This window comes from Manihot esculenta, chromosome 12, assembly GCF_001659605.2.
Source record: "Manihot esculenta cultivar AM560-2 chromosome 12, M.esculenta_v8, whole genome shotgun sequence".
Lineage (NCBI taxonomy): Eukaryota > Viridiplantae > Streptophyta > Magnoliopsida > Malpighiales > Euphorbiaceae > Manihot > Manihot esculenta.
In genome coordinates this window covers 22055649-22079647 of record NC_035172.2, presented here as the reverse complement: position 1 = coordinate 22079647, position 23999 = coordinate 22055649, and the positions used below count along the sequence as shown (strand labels likewise).

Here is a 23999-nt window from a genome sequence, read left to right as displayed (position 1 = left end):
GATGCACACTAGGGTCCATTAAGGCATAAACATATGAACAACCAATGATGAGATTACCTGACACCACGGTGTTTGATGCATTTGCCTCCTGCTGTGTCATGGTGAAGATCCGTGCTGGAGCTGATGGACCTTCACTCCTGAAACCCACTGAAGAAGAGGCTGCCCCTCTCCCTCTGCCTCTGCCACTGGCCTGCGTCGTGGCTGGAGCTACTGGCTGAGCCACACTACCAGAAGCTGTCTGTTGGGACTGTGCCATATAAGCTGCTCTAGGACACTCCCGTGCCATGTGTCCCTCCTGCCCACATCTGAAGCAGGCTGTCGTCCCAAACCGACATACTCCCTTGTGCGGCTTCCCACACTTCATACATACTGCATTATCTGCACCTGAGCTCGAGCCACCTCCTAAACCCAGACCTGACTTGATCTTGTTCCAGAACTTGTTCTTCTTGGACTTCCTGAGGCCTCTATCCCACTTTTTCTTTTCACCTGAAGCTACTGCATTCAGAGAAGAGGAGTCTAACCTTCCCCCGTCGGGGGTCTTGGAACCAGAAGGCTGTGCCACTAACTGCCTGACTTTTCCTTCGATTATTGCACTAGCCTCCATTCTCCGGGCCATATCCACTATAGCATGGAAACTCTCCCTCTCTGCTGACTGGATCAAGGAGGAATATCTGGAATGAAGCCTCATGATATACCTCCTAGCCTTCTTCTGATCTGAATCCAGATTTTGCCCCGCAAATGGCAACAACTCTAAGAACCTATCTGTGTACTCATCTACAATCATTTCCTCCATCTGCCTCAACTGCTCAAACTCGATCATTTTCAGCTCCCTTGAGCTATCAGGGAAAGCCCATCCAGCAAACTCATTAGCAAACTCCTCCCATGATAGACTATCCACCCTCAGGTTCACATAATTTTTAAACGACTCTCGGGCCTTCTTACACTTTAGTGTGAGCCCAGCCATCTGAATGGCTCTACTATCATCAGCCCCTAACTCATCTGTAATCATCTTGACCGTCCTGAGGTACTCATCACCTGTTTCATACTTAGGAGCATCCAACTTCAAGTAGTCGGTCATCTTGACCTTGCTCCCTCCAGATGAGCTAGGTTTAGGTACTTGGGTTTCTGGGACCATAGGTTCTGCTGGTGGTGGAGGAGGTGCAACATTCCTTGGGTTAGGGTTTGCTGTACCTGGGTAGAAAGATGGGGGTGGGTACATAGGGTACTGTAGGTACGGTGGGTAGAAAGGTGGGTATGGCATGTGAGAGTGATAAGGGTTAAAACTGGAGTAATCCGATATACCTCCCATCGAATACCCGGGATTCTGTGAAAAGGATGGGTACTGGGGTGGCTGAACAAACCCCGAGGCCTGAGTGCCTCCTTGAGACTCTCCCATGCCCTCTTCAGACATGCTCACACCAAGACTGCCATTCCTCCTTTGATCCACATCCATCTCATCCCCCACATCTTCTGACATTCCACCTTGAATTGTTTCCCTTCTGCTCACATCAAAAGACCTTCTAGGGTCCCTTGACGTTCTCTCCCTGCTAGACCTGCAGGATATTGCCCTAAGCAATGCAGGAGGACGGGCATCCGTGCCCTCATCCTGAGGTGGTACTCCAGTCAATCGTGCAGATCGACAAGTTCCTCTCATCTTGCTTTACTGAAAAAAAATAGTACACACCACATAAATATTAGCATCAATTGGTTCATGTGGAAACACATGAACCCGCATCACATACATCACATACATAGTATATCATCAATGCACATGCATAAAATCATGGCATTTCACATCATTATTCAAGACAGAACTCTACATCCTATCCTAGTGGACATGATTTTCCTATTGTACTTGCCCTTCTATAACATCTATGAGCTCGACACTCTCTAGGTTCGACCATATGAACCTAGGGCTCTGATACCATTCTGTAACGACCCGAAAACCAGACCGCTACCGGCGCTAGAATCCAGATCGGCTTAAGGTCGCCGGGACCCGTAGCAAGCCTAACATATATCCTATATACCTGTTTAATCCCATACATGATCAACATTATACATAAAAAATTTAAACTTTTTCCTTTCCTTTACCAAGCTTAACCTGTGCATGCACAACTCATAATCATAAACATTAAACCCCACACTAGAGCCCTCATCAAATGCTCCCATGGGGTAACATATTATACATTAAGCTTGGTTTACATAAATATCATCAACAAGATCATGTATCACAAAGGGATTAACATACTCTAGGGCCAAGCACAATTCTATCCTTAATACAATTCTTTACATTACATCATTATACTTTACATTACAATGTTTTTCTCATGTCCACAGCTAACTATTACATAAACATAACTTTACTCTTGCTGACTTCCTGATCTAGCCCGAACCTGCAAACCTAGGGGATTAAGGGAATGGGGTGAGCTACTAGAGCCCAGTGAGTAGAATAATAAAATATTTAAAGCACATGCTATCATGGAATGCATCACATCACAGACAAATCACATTAAGGATGAACTTGTCACCAATAGCCCTCTAAATAATCCAATCATGCCAAGGGCGTAGTGCAGGCCACACCTGGTCTTTCTCTTACACATATCATATCATACATATCCATTCATGCCGGGGGCGTAGTGTAGGCCACACCCGAACTTTCTCTTACATTGTGCCAGGGGCGTAGTGCAGGCTACACCTGGACTTCCATATCACATCATATTATATCTCATCATAGTGAGGGCTAAAGGATCATCCAACATTCATCCACATCAACAACATAATATGCAATGCAACATATTCGTGAATTCTAATACAAACAACCTAATATATCTCATGGCATTCATGATGCGTGAATCATGCTAAACTTTCATTATTTGCTTTGAAACATAAAGAGTCATTCTACTCACCTCAGGCTAGCTCTGACAAGACACTGAAGCAGCTATCTCACTGCTAGGGTCCTCGGTTCCTCGGGTCCGAACCTACACAGGTGGACTCAGATGAGGGACCAAACATACATGAACATGACTCTAAAATGCTCCCCAAAAATCCCCTAAAACACCTTAAAATAATCATAGAAAACATGCAAAGAAAGGCTGAACAGGGCACTTTCGGCGGCAGGTTCGGCGGCCGAAAGTCCCTCTAGAGCCGAAACTCAGTCGCTTTCGGCGGCACCTTCGGCGGCCAAAATTTTCCTCCAGAGACGAAATTCATGCATGTTCGGCGGCACCTTCGGCGGCCGAAAGTCCCTTCGGCTGCCGAACCTGATTTCTTCCAAAGTGGCAGAACTCAGCCAATCTATGCACATTTTGCCTTCCAGACCATTCAAACATGCATTTAGCTATTCTACAACATGCATACACAAGCAATTAAGCATTTAGGGGTCTCAAACTATCCTAAACCCCAACAAAAACACATAAAGCAACTCAAAATACATACATTACCCATAAACTCAACATAAACCCTAACATGCAATCAACTAACTCAAACATGCATTTCTACCCCATAAACTTTCATAAAACTTGTTTAAAACATACAAGAAAGGTAGGATCTAGGCTTACCTCTTGAAGATCGAGAGAAAAGACGATTCTAACTTGGAGATGGGAGAAATCTAGCTCCTTGGACCTCCAAGCTCCAAAACTTGCTCTAAGCTTCAAAAATCTTCAAAACCAAATTAGAACTTGTTAAAACTTGAAAGATTTGAGGAAGAACATCAAAACCAACCATGGGAGGGCATGGACTCACCGTTGGCCGAAAATAGGGGAGAAAGCTCGCCCATTTTTGGCCATGGGTCCTTTTATAGGTGGCTAGCCAGTCCACCTTCGGAAGTCGAAGGCGACTCCAAAACGCATGCATGTTCGGCGGCCGAATATAAGGTTTGGCGGCCGAGCATGAGCCACATTCGGAAGCCTAACGTGCCCCCCTAATTTATCCCACGTTCGGCGGCCGAACCTGGAAATGCCTCCATGGTCTTTTTCATTCAAAACTCAATTTCTTTCTTACTTAAAACCTTAAAATACATTAAAACATTTTATGAAAACATAATTTTTATCCTTCTAGAGGTTTTTGACATCCGAGATTCGACCGGACGGTAGGAATTCCGATACCGGAGTCTAGCCGAGTATTACAATTCCAATGTCAAAAGAATGTTGCATGGGAAATTGTATAAAGTAAATTGGCAGCAAATAATAGGTAAGCTAAAATCATCTCAATTTTATAATCATTTTGTAGCTAGATTAATTTGACTATTATTGTTAAAGCCAGACTTTATTTAATTTGAAGTTTTATTTGTTTGTAACATGTAACCTATTCAAAATGTATGCAAACTAATATTAAAACAAAACTAACTTGTTAAGTTGTGGTTCTAGACCATCAAATATTACAATCTTGCAAGTTTATAGGGTAAAACCTCATGATTTTAAGATTACCAATTCAAATATTTGTAATTGCAATGTTATCTTTTCATGTATGGAAGCATTATTACTTGCTTACTTGGACATTATTTTCAAGCCGTAAACTTAAATTTCAGTCCATATGAGTTTCACATAAATGTTGAGAATAGAAAAGATAAAAGACAGGCAATTTAATTATCTCTCTATTTTTCACTTAGCAATCGAACATCTGAATGTTAGCTCCAATTTTAAGATCTGAACAATGAAGAAAGTAAAAAATAAAACATCTCAAGCAATTATTCTTATGTATATCCATCTATCATATTTAAATCTAGTAAAAAAATTACTTGATGAAGAGGAGTCTAAACTTAAATGGACGGCCCCATGTCAAATTTCACTATAAAATAACAGACTATCAGCAACTGATTTTTCCATCGCTGATAGTCAAAAATCTGTCGCTAAAACTTTCAACGACGGATTTCCGACGGACTCAAATCTGTCGCTTAAAGTCATGTCGCTAATTTTTTTCAACGGATCAGAATTCCGTCGAAAATAGTAGCGACGGATTTTCGACGGATCTGAAATCCGTCAAATAAATTTGCGACGACTTTTCCGACGGATAAGTCCATCGAAAATTTTTGCGACGAACAACCCGTCAGAAACAATTCCTCGCTAATATGTCGAAAATAATTAGCGACGGAAAATTTCCGTCGGAAATCCGTAGAAAATATTAACACATTTTAACAAATATTCTCACAAATCTGTCGCTAATCCGTCACTAATCTATTAAAATTCGATCACAAAAAATAATTTTCTGCTTTTATTTAGATATTCACTGTATAATCAAATAATTTATAATTAAGAATTATATTTAATATAAATCAAACATCATTCATAATAATTATAATTAATGTTCATAATACTTAACAATATTCATAAAATTTAAAATAAATACATAATATTTAACAATGTTCATAAAATTTAAAATAAATTCATAATACTTAACAATGGTCATAAAATTTAAAATAAATCCATAATACTTAATAATGTTCATAAAATTTAAAACTAATCTATGAATTTGTTGAACCATTTGATAGAGAAATAGAATCTGCAGTTGTGTTATGCGGTGAAGATCTTTTTTTATTCTTCAATGATTTCATCTGATCTTTTATTTGTTTTTTTATCTGCACTCGCATTTGCTCTTGCATTTACTCCATGTCTTCTTTCATTTTGATCCGGTTTTGCTCTAATATTTATTTAACCTCCTCTAAAGAAAACATAGTTTGAGAAGGTCCTCCAGGATGAGTTGATGTACATGAGAAAGAGGTAGTTGGAGTTCCTGATTTTGCAATATGAGAAGATCCAAAACCATAAACCCTCTCTTTACTACTTTCAGAAATTTCAATACACTTATTCAAATCAAAAGCAGACTGACTCTCACAATTGTCATTCACATTTTTAGCAATGGCACTCAAATAAGCTCCCTAAGTAAAAAAAGAAAACTTAATAAACATTTCATTAACCATACACAACTAATAATAACATAACAAATACAAAAATAATGTGATAACAATAAATAAGCAAAAAGTAACTTACATCAACTCGTCGTGATTTTCCATCAATGAAAACACCTTGACTCTCCTTTTTTGTGTGAGTTGCATGAAATAGTTCAAGTTGAGTTGGTTGTCTACCTAACTTCTTTACCTACAAAAAGAAATAATCACACAACATAAGATGTGTTAACATATGAACTGTAGCTTCCAGTAGCTTATTTGTTGTTATTTTACAGCAGCCTCCAGTAGTTTCCAGCAACAACCTCTAGTAGTTTCCAGCAACTAACAGCAGCTTCCAGTAGCTTCCAGCAACAGCTTCCAGTAGTTTCCAGCAACTCCCAGAGCTTATTTGCTGAACTTCCAGAGCTTACTTTTGCTGTTATTTTACAGTTGTAACAGACTTTTCTCAAATGAACTTCTCTCCAAAGGAGTTACAACTAATTTCTCTCAAGTTAATTTAAGAGCTATATAAATATTAAAAGTAGAAGCTTAGATCATTGTATTTTTTCACAATTGTAAGCACCATTCTTTGATCATTAATGAGAAACTCTACATTTCTTCTCATGGTATCAGAGCAAGCTATCTAAGCTTCTGCTCTGAAACTCTGTTTCTTCTTCATATTTTTATCATTCTTGATCCTTGTGAATTGTGTCTGAGATAGCTTTCTTTGTGATCTTTGTTGATTGTATACGATGGCAAATACTACAAACCCTACTGCTGTAGATGTAACGCTTGATCTAGAACTTGAATCAGCATTAACACTGTCAAGTTCAGATAATCCTGGCATAAAACTGGTTAGTAATCTTCTCACTGGTCCAAACTACTTGTCTTGGACAAGATCCATGATAATTGCCTTAAAAGCCAAAGATAAGCTTGGATTTGTTACAGGCAAGATATCTAAACCTGATTCTAATGCTCCTGAATATAAGAAATGGATAATGGTAGATTCTATGATCATTTCATGGATTTTAAACTCAATTTCTAGAGATCTGTCAGACGGATTTCTGTATGCACCATCTGCTCATGATCTATGGAATGACATAGCTGAGAGATTTGGGGAAAGTAATGGTCCTTTATTTTTCCAAATCAAGAAAGAATTGGCTAATATAAGCCAAGGATCTATGACTCTTGCTGTTTATTATAACAAATTGAAAAGATGTTGGGATGAATTGTCGGTACTTTGTCCCTTGCCACCATGTGCTTGTGGTGCAGCTAAGGAATTAACTGCTTTTGAAGAAAGGGAGAGATTGATACAGTTTCTCATGGGCCTGAATCATCAATATGAGTATGTGTCTAATCAGATTTTGTTGCTTGATCCATTACCTTCTGCAAGTAAGCATATGGAATGGTACAGAATGTAGAAAAACAGAAAGAAATTCAAGTAACCTTCCCTGAATCTTCTGATATCACAACTGTTATGGCTGCTCAGAGATTCAACAACTCTAGAAGGCAATTTTCAGGTGACAGTAAGTTTAATTCTAAGAACAAAGCAGACAGGTACTGTGATTTCTGTCAGACCTCTGGACACTTGAAGGAGAAATGCTTTAAACTCCATGGCTATCCAGAATAGTTTTCTGAATTCAAGAAGCAGAAATATGGAGCAAAATCCAACAATACAGTGGCCTTTAATGTAATAGCTGAATCTCCTTTGGATACTGAAACTACTAATGCTTCTCACACTGTCACTGACAATATGACAGATAGTATCTCCAGAATAGTGCAATTTGAGATATCAAAGGCTCTTAAAGGGAAATCTATTCAATCGAGTGTTGAGGAGGTTGCCACTGCACATCATGCTTCTAGCTTTGCAGGTATTGCTTCTATTAATTACTCTAGCAACTTTGAATGTATGGATAAAGGAACCTGGATTGTTGACTCAGGTACTACAGACCATATGTCGAGTGACCTTGCCCTTTTTGATTCCATTTCCAAGCTAAAAATACCTAGACATGTTAGACTACCAGATGGAAGAACAAAACTTGTTACCCACACTGGAACCATTCAACTTTCACCTAGAATTACCTTGTTCAATACACTTTACATCACAGATTTTCATTGCAATCTCTTATCTGTGAATTACCTTGCCTTTACCTGTAAAATCTTTGTTACTCAATATCCTGACCACTGTGTATTGCAGGATTTGCAGAGTAAAGAAGAAATTGCTGTTGGATTAGTTGTTGGTAGGTTATATCATATCAACAAACGGTCTTTTTCCATTACAAAAGTAAATAATGCTTGTACGACACATGAACCTCACTTGTTTCAGCTTTGGCATAGCAGATTAGGACACCCTTCTACCAATAAAATGAAGCATTTATCTGTTGTACCCATCATTAGCAGTGATTTACTTCCTTGTACTGTTTGCCCAATGGCTAAACAAGAAAGACTTGTGTTTCCCTCCAACGTTGAACATTCTCTCACCATCTTTGAATTGTTACATATGGATCTATGGGGACCATATAGAATTAAATCTGTGACAGGTGCATACTATATGTTCACCATTGTTGATGATCATTCTTGTAACGACCCCAAAATGGACCGTCACCGGCGCTAGGATTCAGGTCGGCTTAAGGCCGCCAGAACCCGTAGCAAGCCTGCTATACTTTCTGGGTACCTGTAAATCTCATACATAATCATACATTTCCTGTGAAAATAAAAACTTTTCTGGACCAAGGCTTAACCTGTGCATGCACTATCTCTGTACTCTGTACCCCCTGACTAGAGCTTGCTCTAGATGGGTTAACTCATATCTGTTAAGCTTGGTTTTTCACATGCTCATAAAACTGTTATACAAACAGACCATGTACACAAAAGATTTACAGTAAAGCTATGCAGACGTACGCAGAAAGCAGATAGAGTTTCAGGAGGGTAATATGGTATTACTGAAGGTGTCTCCAATGAAAAGAGTGGTTCATTTTGGAAGAAAAGGTAAGTTAGCTCCACGGTACATTTGACCCTTTGAGATCTTGCAGAGAATCGGGAATGTGTCGTATAAGCTGGATTTACCTGGTTCTATGGAGAGAATTCACCCGGTATTTCATGTTTCTATGCTACGGTAATTTGTATCAGATCCGAGTCAGGTTCTGAGTGAGCCTGATGTGGAGATTCTTAGAGATCTCACCTATGTAGAGCAGCCAGTACAGATTCTGGACACGCAGATCAGGCAGCTAAGGAATAGAGAAATTCCGATGGTGAAAGTTCTGTGGAACCATCATAATTTAGAAGAATGCACCTGGGAGACGCGGGAGTCTATGCTCCAGCAGTATCCATATTTGTTTTGCGGTTAGTTTTCCTCCTTTTCTGTGTTTATTTGTCTGTTTGTTTGAGGAACATTCGAGGACGAATGTTCTTAAGGGGGAGAGAATGTAATATCCGGCTAGAGTCTGACATCGGAATTCCTGTCGTCTGGTGGAATCCAGGATGTCAAAATTTTCTAGAAGGGTCAGATTTATGTTTTTCTAATGTAATGTAGTATGTTTTAATGTTTTAAAGTTAAAAAGAACCGAGTTGTTGAGAGAAAAGAACTAAGGCAGAAAAGCCAGGTTCGGCCGCCGAAGGTGACATTCGGCCGCCGAACATGCATGGCTTTCGGTTTCACGTGTGGCCGCCGAAGGTGGTCTGGCCAGCCACCTATAAAAGGCCCTCAGTCGGTTGAAAGGATAAGGATCGCCTGTTTCTTTCACTTTCTGAGGTGAGACCCTGTCCTTCTTTTGTAATAGCATAGTGTGGACATGTAATAATATAAAGAAATGTAAAAGTTGTATAGAGTCAGAGTTGTGCTTGATTCAGTTGTTCTGTAAATCTTTGTATATACATGGTCTGTTTATATATCTGTTTTTCCGACATCCTGGATTCCACCGGACGATAGGAATTCCGATGTCAGACTCTAGCCGGGTATTACAATTCTAGGTTCACTTGGACCTATATGTTAAATTCCAAAACTCAAGTACCTTCTGTATTAACCCATTTTCTCGCTCATATCGAAAATCAGTTTAAAATTCATGTCAAAGCTATCAGAACAGATAATGGTTCTGAATTCTTAAACAATGACTGTTTTTCTTTATTTAGTTCTAAAGGAATTAGACACCAAAGGACATGCATATATACTCCACAGCAAAATGGAGTTGTTGAAAGGAAACATAAACATTTACTACAAGTGGTAAGGTCCTTAATGTTTCAATCCAAGTTTCCTTCACATTTTTGGTCAGAAACTCTTTTAACTGCCACACACTTGGATATTGACTGCCATATTGTTAGAGAGAAATTAAAGGCTGGATTCATTACTACTTCTCATATTCCATCAAAATTTCAGATAGCAGATATGTTTACTAAGGTTCTTCCTTCTGCTGCATTCAAATTTCTTGTTTCCAAGCTAGGAATGGTTCATGTCTTCCCATCCCAAGCTTGAGGGGGAGCTATTAACATATGAACTGCAGCTTTCAGTAGCTTATTTGCTGTTATTTTACAGCAGCCTCCAGTAGTTTCCAGCAACTGTAACGACGCGAAAATCGGACCGCCACCGGCGCTAGGATTCAGGTCGGCTTAAGGCCGCCAGAACCCGTAGCAAGCCTGCTATACTCTCTAGGTACCTGTAAATCTCATACATGATCATACATTTCCTGTGAAAATAAAACCTCTTTTCTGAACCAAGGCTTAACCTGTGCATGCACTATCTCTGTACTCTGTACTCTGTACTCTGTACTCTATACTCTGTACTCTGTACTCTGTACCCCTGACTAGAGCTTGCTCTAGATGGGTTAACTCATACCTGTTAAGCCTGGTTTAAGCCTGGTTTTTCACATACTCTGTAAAACATATACATATACAGATCATGTACATAACACAAGATTTATAACACAAAATAACTAAGTCAAGCACAACAACTAGTACATCTCTTTAATATTACATGTCCATTCTAAGCTATTACAAAACTCTTCTCTCTTCCTGTACTCTGCTGGACTTCCCCTGTACACTGTACACTGAACCTGCAAGACTGGGGTTAAGGGAGTGGGATGAGCTCTATAGCCCAGTGAGTAGAACAGTAAAACAAGTCATAAAACATGATCTCATGGAATGCATCATATCACAGACAATTCACATCAAGGGTAAACCTGTCACCACATAGTCCCAGTAACTGTTCCGTGCCAGGCCGTAGAATGGGGTCCTGGTCTTCCTGTACTGTATATGTATACGTGTATATAACACCTGTACTTACCACTTGCCAGGGCGTAGACTGGGCACCTGGTCTTTACTATACCTGCCAGGCCGTAGAATGGGGTCCTGGACTTTCCTATACTTGCCAGGCCGTAGAATGGGGTCCTGGACTTCCTGTCTGGAACTATTGGATCATTCAGCATTCACCCACATCAACAAATAACTATGCAATGCAACATATTCGTGGAGTCTAATGCAAACAACCTACTGCATACTCATGATGCATGAATGATGCTAAAAGCATTTTATTTCTCAATTAAAAGAATTAAGTTTAGTTCCACTCACCTCTGGCTCTCTGGACTGACTCTGCAGGCTCTGTAATGATGGAGCAGTATTCACTGCTGCTCTCTTTGGTTCCTCTGATCTGTGCCTACACAGATGGACTCAAATGAGGGACCAAAATAGCTTATGACCAATTCTATTAAACTCCCCAAGAATCCCCGTAAACTCACTCAAACATCCATGCAAAGCATGCAAAGGAAGGTTGGACAGAACACTTTCGGCGGCAAATTCGGCGGCCGAAAGTCCTCTCCAGAGCCGAAACTCATGCACCTTCGGTGGCCGAATCTCAACTTTCGGCAGCCGAACCCTTTCGAGGGCAAGTTTCGGGGGCTAAAAGGCACTCCAGAGACGAAAGTCTCTAACCTTCGGCGGCCGAACCTCCCCTCCAGAGCCGAAAGTCCAAAGGCTCGGGGGCAAGCTTAGGCAACCGAAGCCACCTCCTCAGCACATTAGGCGGCCGAACCATTCTTCGGCGGCCGAAGCTGGGTTCATCAGCAAGGCAGAACCTCGCTCTGCCTCACGCCAAAATGCACCAAACTCTCCCAAACTCAAACACCTCAATTCCTCAACATGCATACACCTAAGCACATGCTCAAAGGGGTCAGAATCTACCTTAAAACTCCAACAACACAAAACATATAACACATAAACATGCTTTTCTCACAAAATCATCAAAACCTCTCTTTTTACCCTATTCATGCAACTCTCCCCCAAAACCTCAAAAATCTTCCATAAATCATAAAAACAAGCTCAGGATCTTCACTTACCTCTTGAAAACAAGAAGATGAACGATCCCAACGTGGAGTTTTGGAGCAACTCTCCTTCAAACTCTCCAAACTTCAAAATATCAAGTGTTTAGTTCAAAACCTTCAAAATACCATAAAAATCAATCAAACCTTTGCATGATTTGATGAAAACATGAAGAAAACTCAAAAAGGACAGGGTCTCACCTCAGAAAGTGAAAGAAAACGGCAAAGCTTATCCTTGCAACCGAATGAGGGCCTTTTATAGGTGGCTGGCCAGACCACCTTCGACGGCCTATCGTGAAACCGAAAGCCATGCATGTTCGGCGGCCGAATGTCACCTTCGGCGGCCGAACCTGGATTTTCTGCCTTAGTACTTTTCTTTCAAAAACTCTTTTCATTTCAACTTGAAAACATGAAAACATGCTATATTACGTTAGAAAAACATAAATCTTACCCTTCTAGAGAATTTCGACATCCTGGATTCCACCGGACGACAGGAATTCCGATGCCGAACTCTAGCCGGGTATTACATTCTCCCCCCCTTAAGACCATTCGTCCTCGAATATTCCTAAACAAATAAACACATAAAAAGGAGGAAACTAACCTCAAAACAGATATGGATACTGCTGGAGCATAGACTCCCGCGTCTCCCAAGTACACTCTTCTAGATTATGGTGGTTCCATAGGACTTTCACCATCGGAATTTCCTTATTTCTTAACTGTCTGATCTGTGTATCCAGAATCCGTACTGGCTGCTCTACATAGGTGAGATCTCTAAGAATCTCCACATCATGCTCACTCAGAACCTGATTCGGATCTGACACAAACTGCCGTAGCATAGAAACATGAAATACCGGGTGAATTCTCTCCATAGACACAGGTAAATCCAGCTTATACGACACATTTCCGATCCTCTGCAAAATCTCAAAGGGTCCAATGTATCGTGGAGCTAACTTACCTTTTCTGCCAAACCGAACCACTCTTTTCATTGGAGACACTTTCAGCAATACCATACTACCCTTCTGAAACTCTATCTGCTTTCTGCGTACGTCTGCATAGCTTTTCTGCCTGCTCTGAGCTGTTCTGATCCTCTCTCTGATCATGGGTACCACTCTACTGGTAATCTCTACTAACTCTGGCCCTGCAAGAGCTTTCTCTCCTACCTCTTCCCAGCAAACAGGTGATCTGCACTTCCTCCCATACAACGCTTCATAAGGAGCCATCCCGATGCTAGCATGATGGCTGTTATTGTAGGCAAACTCCACCAGAGGTAGATGCTGCCTCTAAGAACCGCCAAAGTCTAACACACACATTCTGAGCATATCTTCAATGGTCTGGATGGTTCTCTCTGACTGTCCATCAGTCTGTGGATGGAAAGCAGTGCTAAAATCCAACCTCGTGCCCATCGCACTCTGCAGACTTTGCCAAAATCTGGAGGTGAACTGAGGTCCTCTGTCTGAAACTATAGACACTGGAACTCCATGTAATCTCACTATCTCATCTAGATATATCTGTGCCAACTTATCCACAGAATAGTTACTCCTAACTGAAATAAAATGAGCAGCTTTCGTGAGTCTGTCCACAATCACCCATATGGAGTCTATCCTGTTGGACGCTGCCGGTAAGCCTACTACAAAATCCATAGCTATATTTTCCCATTTCCACTCTGGAATCGACAGTGGGTTAAGCATTCTAGCCAGCATCTGATGTTCTAGTTTCACCCTTTGACAAATCTCACAGGCTGTCACGAACTGCGCCACTTCTTTCTTCATGGCTGGCCACCAATATACCCTTTTCAGATCTTGATACATCTTGGTGGCTCCTGGGTGAATACTATACCTCGCATTATGAGCTTCCCTCATAATGTCTTCCTTCACACTGCTACTATCTGGTACACAAAGTCGACTCCCATAGCGAAGGATCCCTTTGCTGTCAAATCTGAACTCTGCACTGTTGCCTGACTGAACAGTCCTGGCAATTTTCATCAATTCAGGGTCCTCGTGCTGTTTCTATGCTATCTGCTCCAGAAACACTGGTGTCACTCTCATTTGTGCTATCAACGCACCTGTACCAGACAATTCTAACTGTAACCCTTCCTCAATGAGCTTGTAAAGCTCCATCACTACTGGTCTCCGCTCTACTGCTATATGGGATAAACTACCTAGTGACTTCCGGCTTAGGGCATCTGCCACCACATTCGCCTTACCCGGATGATACTGGATCTTACAATCATAATCACTGAGCAATTCTACCCATCTTCTCTGCCTCAAATTCAGCTCTTTCTGGCTCAAGATGTACTGTAAACTCTTGTGATCAGTGAAAATCTCGCATTTAACCCTGTAGAGGTAATGCCTCCACATCTTGAGTGCAAAGATAACTGCTGCCATCTCTAGGTCATGGGTGGGGTAATTCAACTCGTGCTTCTTCAACTGTCTAGAAGCATAAGCAATCACCCTATCACTCTGCATCAAAACACAACCCAATCCCACTCGAGACGCATCACAGAACACTGTGAAATCCTCGTTACTAACAGGCAGAGCTAGCACTGGTGCTGATGTCAATCTACTTTTGAGCTCCTCAAAGCTCTCTTCACACTGGTCTGACCAGACAAACTTCTGGTTTTTCTGAGTTAGTTTGGTCATAGGAGCAGCTATCTTCGAGAAGTCCTGAACGAACCTCCTGTAGTAACCTGCCAGTCCCAAAAAGCTTTTAATCTCAGTCACTATAGTGGGTCTGGGCCAGTTAGCTACAGCCTCTATCTTCTTAGGGTTTACCTCAATCCCTTCTACTGATACCACGTGTCCCAAGAAGGAAATGCTCCTCAACCAAAACTCACACTTAGAGAACTTGGCATACAAACCATGCTCTCTCAGTGTCTGTAGAACTATCCTCAGATGCTGGGCATGCTCCTCTGCATCTCTGGAATACACTAAGATATCATCGATAAAAACAAGGACAAAGTGATCCAAAAACTCACTGAAAACTCTATTCATGAGATCCATGAATGCTACAGGGGTGTTAGTCAACCCGAACAGCATCACCAAGAACTCATAATGCCCATATCTGGTCCTAAAAGCTGTCTTTGGCACATCTGCCTCTATGACTCTCAACTGATGATATCCGGATCTCAGATCTATTTTAGAGAAACAACCTGCTCCAGCTAGCTGGTCGAATAGATCATCAATCCTAGGTAGAGGATACCTATTCTTGGTAGTGACCTTGTTCAACTGTCTGTAGTCGATACAAAGTCTGAGGGATCCATCCTTCTTTCTGACAAAGAGCACTGGAGCACCCCAAGGTGAGGTACTACGGCGGATGAAACCCTTATCTACCAACTCCTGCAACTGCTTTTTCAACTCTTGTAATTCTGCTGGTGCCATCCTGTAGAGAGGAATAGAGATAGGTCTGGTATCAGGCAACAATTCAATTTCAAACTCTATCTCCCTATCAGGTGGTAGTCCTGGTAAGTCGTCTGGAAACACATCTGGAAACTCTCGGAGTACTGGTACTGCGGCTGGTTCCCTAACCTGTCTGTCTAGCTCTCTCACACGAGCTAGAAACCCCTGACAACCCCTCCTAAGCAAACGACGAGCCTGAAGGGCTGAAATCAAACCTCTGGGTGTACCTCTCCTGTCTCCTCTGAAGACACACTCTGACCCATCCTGGTCTCTGAGACTCACTACCTTCTCTTTACAGTCCAAGGTCGCATTATATGCAGATAACCAATCCATCCCTAGAATGACATCAAAATCTGTCAAGTCTAGAACCACAAGGTCAGCTGGAAGGTATCTACCCTCTATGAACACTGGACTGAAACGACAGACTGACACTACCACTGATGGGTCACACTTGGGTCCACTGACCCAGAGAGGATACTCTAACTCAGAAATCATCAAACCCAACCTCTCTATGGCTCTCGAAGCAACAAAGGAATGAGAAGCACCGGGGTCCATCAAAGCATACACATCTGAACACCCTATGATGAGATTACCTGACACCACTGTGTTCGACGTGTTAGCCTCCTCCTGTGTTACAGTGAAAATCCGTGCTGGGGCTACCGAATTTCCACCTCGGGAACCTGCTGCTGAAGTAGAGGCTGCCCCTCTCCCTCTACCTCTGCCACTACTCTGAGGTACGGCTGGAGCTGCTGGCTGTACTACACTGCCTGAACTCATATGTTGGGATGGTGCAAACGTCACCTGAGGACAATCCCGAGCAAAATGCCCTTCCTGTCCACACCTATAACAGGCTGAAGATCCCAACTGACAAGCTCCCTTGTGTGGTCTCCCACATCTTCTACATACTGAACTGCTTGCGCCAGAGCTTGAGCCACTACCTATTCCCAGACCAGACTTAACTTTACTCCAGAACTTACTCTTTGTTCCTTTTGCCTTTTCCCATCTTTTGCTACCTGACGTTGCTGCACTGGGGGCCTTAGAACCCGAAGCCTGTGCCTTTGACTGTCTCTGACTATTGGCACTTGCTTCCATTTTCCTAGCTGCGTCCACTATAGAGTGGAAACTCTCCTTTTCTGCTGGATGAATCAAGGAAGAATACCTGGGATGCAATCTCATAGTATATCTCCTTGCCTTCTTCTGATCAGTATCATAGGCTTGACCCACATACTGAAGCACATCTAGGAACTTATCTGTAAACTCGTCAACACTCATCTCGTCTGTCTGTCTCAACTGCTCAAATTCTATGACTTTCATCTCCCTAGAGATATCAGGAAAAGCCCACCCTGCAAACTCATTGGCGAACTCTCCCCACGACATACTGTCAATCCTGGGCTCTATATAGTTCTTGAACCATTCTCGCGCTTTCTTACACTTAAGTGTAAACCCTGCCATCTCAATGGCTCTACTATCATCAGCTCCCAATTCACTGGTTATCATCCTAACTGATCTGAGGTATTCAAATGGATCATCTCCCGGATTGAATTTAGGAGCATCCAATTTCAAGTACTCTGTCATTTGCACCTTACCTCCAGATGAGCTAGGTTGATGTCTTTCAACAACAGGGGCTACTGGTTCTGGTTGTGGTGGTGGAGGTACTGGTTCATTTAGCTCTGGGTGTGCTACACTTGGATGGGTAGGGGAAGGGGGATACATAGGATATGGTGGATAATAATGAGGATAAGGCATATATGGCATGTAAGTAGGATATGGGACAAAACTAGAGTACTCCGACATACCTTCCATCGGATACCCTGGGTCCTGAGGAAAGGATGGATAGTCAAAACCTGAGGCCTGAGCGCCTCCCTGCGACTCTCCCATACCTTCTTCAGATCTGCCTACACTCATACTGTCATCTATAGACTGATCAATCTCCATAGCCTCCCTCACTTCCTCTGATCTTCCTCCTCTAACTGTACCTCTTTTGCTCTCGTCTACAGACCTTCTAGGGTCTATTGACGTACTTTCCCTGCTAGATCTCTGAGACCTTGCCCTTGGCAATGCAGGAGGATGAGCAGTTGTTCTCTCACTCTTTGGTGGGACTCCAGTCAATCGAGCTGATCGACGAGTTCCTCGCATCTTAACTCTGGAAACAACACATAACATAGCATATCAGCATATATTGAACGCACATATCGCAATAATGCACATGCATATCATGGCATGTCATAGCATCAAATAGACAGGACTCAACATCCTATCCTAGTGGACATGATTTCCTATTGTGCTTGACTTCCTCTACTCTCTATGAGCCCGACACTCACTCTATAGGTCCGATCATATGAACCTAGGGCTCTGATACCAATCTGTAACGACCCGAAAATCGAATCGCCACCGGCGCTAGGATTAAGGTCGGCTTAAGGCCGTCAGAACCCGTAGCAAGCCTGCTATACTCTCTGGGTACCTGTAAATCTCATACATGATCATACATTTCCTGTGAAAATAAAACCTCTTTTCTGAACCAAGGCTTAACCTGTGCATGCACTATCTCTGTACTCTGTACCCCTGACTAGAGCTTGCTCTAGATGGGTTAACTCATACCTGTTAAGCCTAGTTTAAGCCTGGTTTTTCACATACTCTGTAAAACATATACATATACAGATCATGTACATAACACAAGATTTATAACACAAAATAACTAAGTCAAGCACAACAACTAGTACATCTCTTTAATATTACATGTCCATTCTAAGCTATTACAAAACTCTTCTCTCTTCCTGTACTCTGCTGGACTTCCCCTGTACACTGTACACTGAACCTGCAAGACTGGGGTTAAGGGAGTGGGATGAGCTCTATAGCCCAGTGAGTAGAACAGTAAAACAAGTCATAAAACATGATCTCATGGAATGCATCATATCACAGACAATTCACATCAAGGGTAAACCTGTCACCACATAGTCCCAGTAACTGTTCCATGCCAGGCCGTAGAATGGGGTCCTGGTCTTCCTATACTGTATATGTATACGTGTATATAACACCTGTACTTACCATTTGCCAGGGCGTAGACTGGGCACCTGGTCTTTACTATACCTGCCAGGCCGTAGAATGGGGTCCTGGACTTTCCTATACTTGCCAGGCCGTAGAATGGGGTCCTGGACTTCCTGTCTGGAACTATTGGATCATTCAGCATTCACCCACATCAACAAATAACTATGCAATGCAACATATTTGTGGAGTCTAATGCAAACAACCTACTGCATACTCATGATGCATGAATGATGCTAAAAGCATTTCATTTCTCAATTAAAAGAATTAAGTTTAGTTCCACTCACCTCTGGCTCTCTGGACTGACTCTGCAGGCTCTGTAATGCTGGAGCAGTACTCACTGCTGCTCTCTCTAGTTCCTCTGGTCTGTACCTACACAGATGGACTCAAATGAGAGACCAAACTAGCTTATGACCAATTCTATTAAACTCCCCAAGAATCCCCGTAAACTCACTCAAACATCCATGCAAAGCATGCAAAGGAAGGCTGGACAGAACACTTTCGGCGGCAGGTTCGGCGGCCGAAAGTCCTGTCCAGAGCCGAAACTCATGCACCTTCGGCGGCCGAATCTCAACTTTCGGCAGCCGAACCCTTTCGGGGGCAAGTTTTGGGGGCTGAAAGGCACTCCAGAGACGAAAGTCTCTAACCTTCGGCGGCCGAACCTCCCCTCCAGAGCCAAAAGTCCAAAGGCTCGGGGGCAAGCTTAGGCAACCGAAGCCACCTCCTCAGCACATTCGGCGGTCGAACCATTCTTCAGCGGCCGAAGCTGGGTTCATCAGCAAGGCAGAACCTTGCTCTGCCTCACGCCAAAATGCACCAAACTCTCCCAAACTCAAACACCTCAATTCCTCAACATGCATACACCTAAGCATATGCTCAAAGGGGTCAGAAACTACCTTAAAACCCCAACAACACAAACATATAACACATAAACATGCTTTTCTCACAAAATCATCAAAACCTCTCTTTTTACCCTATTCATGCAACTCTCCCCCAAAACCTCAAAAATCTTCCATAAATCATAAAAACAAGCTCAGGATCTTCACTTACCTCTTGAAAACAAGAAGATGAACGATCCCAACGTGGAGTTTTGGAGCAACTCTCCTTCAAACTCTCCAAACTTCAAAATCTCAAGTGTTTAGTTCAAAACCTTCAAAATACCATAAAAATCAATCAAACCTTTGCATGATTTGATGAAAACATGAAGAAAACTCAAAAAGGACAGGGTCTCACCTCAGAAAGTGAAAGAAAACGACAAAGCTTATCCTTGCAACCGACTGAGGGCCTTTTATAGGTGGCTGGCCAGACCACCTTCGGCGGCCTATCGTGAAACCGAAAGCCATGCATGTTCGGCGGCCGAATGTCACCTTCGGCGGCCGAACCTGGCTTTTCTGTCTTGGTTCTTTTCTTTCAAAAACTCTTTTCATTTCAACTTGAAAACATGAAAACATGCTATATTACGTTAGAAAAACATAAATCTTACCATTCTAGAGAATTTTGACATCCTGGATTCCACCGGACGACAGGAATTCGGATGCCGGACTCTAGCCGGGTATTACAGTAACAGCCTCCAGTAGTTTCCAGCAACTAACAGCAGCTTCCAGTAGTTTCCAGCAACAGCTTCCAGTAGTTTCCAGCAACTCCCAGAGCTTATTTCCTGAACTTTCAGAGCTTACTTTTACTGTTATTTTACAGTTGTAACAGACTTCTCTCAAGTAAACTTCTCTCCAAAGGAGTTACAACTAATTTCTCTCAAGTTAATTTAAGAGCTATGTAAATATTAAAAGTAGAAGCTTAGATCATTGTATTTTTTCACAATTGTAATCACCATTCTTTGATCATTAATGAGAAACTCTACATTTCTTCTCAAGATGCACGAATAATTTCTAACCATCTATATAAAAACAGAATTGTATAAATAAAAGTAAGAAATAAAAGAGTTATACTAATCTATTCTCATGAACCTCCAATTTTATTGAACCACCAGAGTGTTTTGTAATAGTCTCATCTTTTTCTATGTTTCTATTTGCAAAGGTGATAAGTAACATCTTGCCTATTCTGAAATTTTCTATCCTGACACTTAGAACATAGACAATGAATTTTATCTTGGCATGTAAATTGTACTTGTGCATGGGTAAAGTTTAGAAATGTCTCCACTCCAATCTCAAATTCAGAATTAAGGAAGTCATTTTGATCTAATCGCTCATACGTCCATCTACGATCTACCGACATGATAAATATATTCTGAAATATAAACAAATTCAACTCTAATTATATACTAATTTAACAAATCAAACACACTAATTAATTTAACAATACATATCAAAGTAGAGTTGAATGAAGGCACGTAAAGTAAACTGACCAAGCCGAACTATACATATCAAAAGTTATAAAAATGAGTTTTTAGTGTTGAATTGATCTCTGCCACTAAATTTGATTTTTTTTATAAATCTGAATATTATTATATAAGCATGCATGCTCAGCGCAGTCTCAAATAAAAGTAATCCAAATATTCTTCCACTTATTTTTTTTAACAAAAAAAATTGAACAATTTTTCATATAAAGGTAAGAAATTAAATAAATATATTTTATAAAGTATTATGCATGAAATAGAATGTAATTATTTTTCATATAAAAGTAACCAATAGTTGCTGCTGCTGAGTGCAGCATTCACAGCACAAGCTTGCTGCTGCAACAAGCTTGTTGCTCTGCTGAGTGCAGCATACTTGCTGTAGCACAGCAGCAGCAACTGCTTCAAGCTTGCTACACAGCAGCAGCAATCTGCATGCTTGCTGCAGCACAGCAGCAGCAACTGCTACTGTGCAGCAAGCTTGCTGCTGCACAGCAGTAGCAGCAACACAAATTTTTTAAAAGAAATTATGTTTTTAAAATTAAAAAGCTTAATATTCAATTTTACTCTTAAGTTTACGAGGAAAGTTTAATCTAATTAATTTTTAACCTTTTTATCTAAATTATCTTATAAATTTTAATTTAACCTAAATATCAAGAAAAAAAAAGAAATTGAGATTTTTAATTTGGACTAAATTAAAAAACCAAGGATTTTGGTAAAAAAAAATGAAAAATGGAGCTTTAAAATTTTTGTGCGAAATTATAAACACAGCAAAGCAGGAGCAAAAAAAAAAATAAAAAGACATATTTTCATGATGCAATTTAAGCTCTTATTCTAATTTTTTAAATTATTCACATAATATTTTCATTTATGCATCCAATAAGATTAAATAACCGTTAACACAATCAAGGTAAGTAAATTCTGTTGGTCCAATTCAACAGCACACAAATAATTGCCCAATTCAACAGTACATCAGCAGCATTGAAATCCCTTTTGAACCTAATTTAATGTGAATTTTTATTTAAGATCAATTGTGTCTATCATTGAACTTCTCTGTTATTATGCTCCTAATTTAGTATTATATAATTATTTACAATTAGTTATGGATGAACTAATTAAGTATTTTTAATTAATTCATGGTATTGATTTGGTAACATGGCAAGCAACATCAAAATGAAGTAATTTTTTCAAGGACAAGCATACATTAATCAGACCAAAAGAGGATCAACCAACCTTTCTATCACTAACTTACACGGAGTGGCGACGATCGGCAACTGTAGCAGCGGTGAGTGGCAACAGCGGTGAGTGGCAACAGCGGTGGCGGCTCCAGCAATAGCGACACAGCCGCGGCAGCAGGAACAGCGGTAGCAACAACGACTGTAAGGCGACAACAACGCACAACAGCCATGGGAATAGTAGTGGCGGCAGCGGCGATGAGTGGCAATGGCGGTGGCAGCTCCAGCAATGGTGACACAGCCACAGCAGCAGGAAAAGCAGCAGCAACAGCGACGGCGAGGCAACAACAACACGTGATAGCCACGGAATCAGCAGTGGCGGCGGTGGCGACAGTGGCAAGAAGAAGGATGCGGCGTTGAGGAGAAGAGAGGAGAGGAAAAGGGTGGCTGAAATCAAAAGAGAGGATGAAAGAGAATATTAGGGTTTTTTTTTATATTGTTTGCATTTTCTGACTGATTAGCGATGGAATTTCGCTAATATTTTAAAAATCTGTCGCAAATCCGTCGGAAATATAAACATAAAGTATTCGTCACTAATCCGTCGCTAATTTCGTCGCTAGATTTTTTTTTTATGGAAGTAATTTCCGTCGCTAATAGTCTATTTTTTTGTGGTGTTTCTCCATCGAAGAAAGCTGTAAACTTAACCTTCAGTCCATATAAGTTTCACATAAATATTGAGAATATAAAAAATAAAAGATAAGCAATTTAATTATCTCTGTATTTTCCACACTTAGCAATTGAACATCTGAATGTTAGCTCCAATTTTAAAATTTGAACAATGAAAAAAGTAAAAAACAAAAACATCTCAAGCAATCATTCTTATATATATCCATCTTTCATATTCAAATCTAGTAAAAAAATTACTTAATGAAAAGGAGTCTAAATGGCCCATGTCAAATTTCTCCATTGAAAAACTTTTCAATTTCATTTACATAATCAGGTCAAATTCAATGATGGCAGAATAATATTTCCTTTTACCATCAACACATTATTCAAAGAATGACACTATAACACCTACCATTTACATTAGATTTGAGACCATCAATTATAAATAAAAGTATTGATATAAAATATTTGAACAAAGATCAATAATAAAGATCAACCTGCAATCATGTAATCATAACAATAAAATCAGATAAAAATTAAGAATAGGAACATTTGGGGTAGAGGCAAATCAAATCCAGACGAGAATAAAAAAATAAATACAAAGTAAATTTGGGGCAGAGGCAACGTCTGAAGTATTTTTAATTGGTTGATTCAATATATTTGGAGAATCCATTTTCGTCAGCCTTCAAAATGGTCTCCCCTATAAAATTGATTTGAGTAGCAGAGAAGATTCTTAACTTAGTAAGGAAGAAAGACTCTCTCCTAATCGTTAAACTCACTAATAGAACAGGAACCAAAGAAAGGAAAATTACCTCAAATCCTCTTGGTGGGTTGGCTCCTGCTCAGCTTGACAGCTCCAACAGTTGATACAATGGTAGAAAAGCAGAAAACCCACTTTCAACTCTCCATTCTTTATATTCCTTTACTCCTTTGAAACTCAATAGAAAGGAAATGATAATGAGAAATCAGAAAAAGAAGTAGATAATTAAAAAAGCACCAAAATAGATACTAAAACCCAACCAACAAAACCAAAGAGAGTGAAGATTTGAGTAACAGAGGCAATGTCTAAAGTATTTTTTATTGGTTGATTCAACATACTTGGAGAATCCATTTTCATCAGGCTGAAGAATGGTCTCCCCTATAAAATTGATTTGAGTAGCAGAGGAGATTCTTAACTTATTAAGG

The 23999-nt window shown here is 40.7% G+C and overlaps 1 protein-coding gene across 1 annotated transcript; it reads right to left on the bottom strand.

Annotated features, from left to right (window-relative positions):
* Positions 1 to 9617: 9617 nt before the first annotated feature.
* On the bottom strand, positions 9618 to 23736 carry LOC110628033. The gene is made up of 4 exons (XM_043948563.1): positions 23627 to 23736; positions 22226 to 22595; positions 20188 to 20280; positions 9618 to 10432 (listed from the first exon to the last, which is right to left on the bottom strand). The coding sequence occupies exons 2-4, from the start codon at positions 22379 to 22381 to the stop codon at positions 10325 to 10327; spliced, it is 357 nt and encodes a 118-aa protein (XP_043804498.1). The 5' UTR covers positions 22382 to 22595; positions 23627 to 23736; the 3' UTR covers positions 9618 to 10324.
* Positions 23737 to 23999: the final 263 nt, after the last annotated feature.

What these genes read in the sequence shown, in the direction of transcription:
- LOC110628033 (XM_043948563.1), bottom strand. Translation starts at nt 22,381, where the DNA reads ATGGCTGTTGTGCGTTGTTGTCGCCTTACAGTCGTTGTTGCTACCGCT. An exon ending in GCCGATCGTCGCCACTCCGT is followed by an intron (nt 20,281 to 22,225) that starts GTAAGTTAGTGA and finishes CTGAAAGTTCAG; the next exon opens with GAAATAAGCTCTGGGAGTTG. An exon ending in CTGGAAACTACTGGAGGCTG is followed by an intron (nt 10,433 to 20,187) that starts TTACTGTAATAC and finishes GCGTCGTTACAG; the next exon opens with TTGCTGGAAACTACTGGAGG.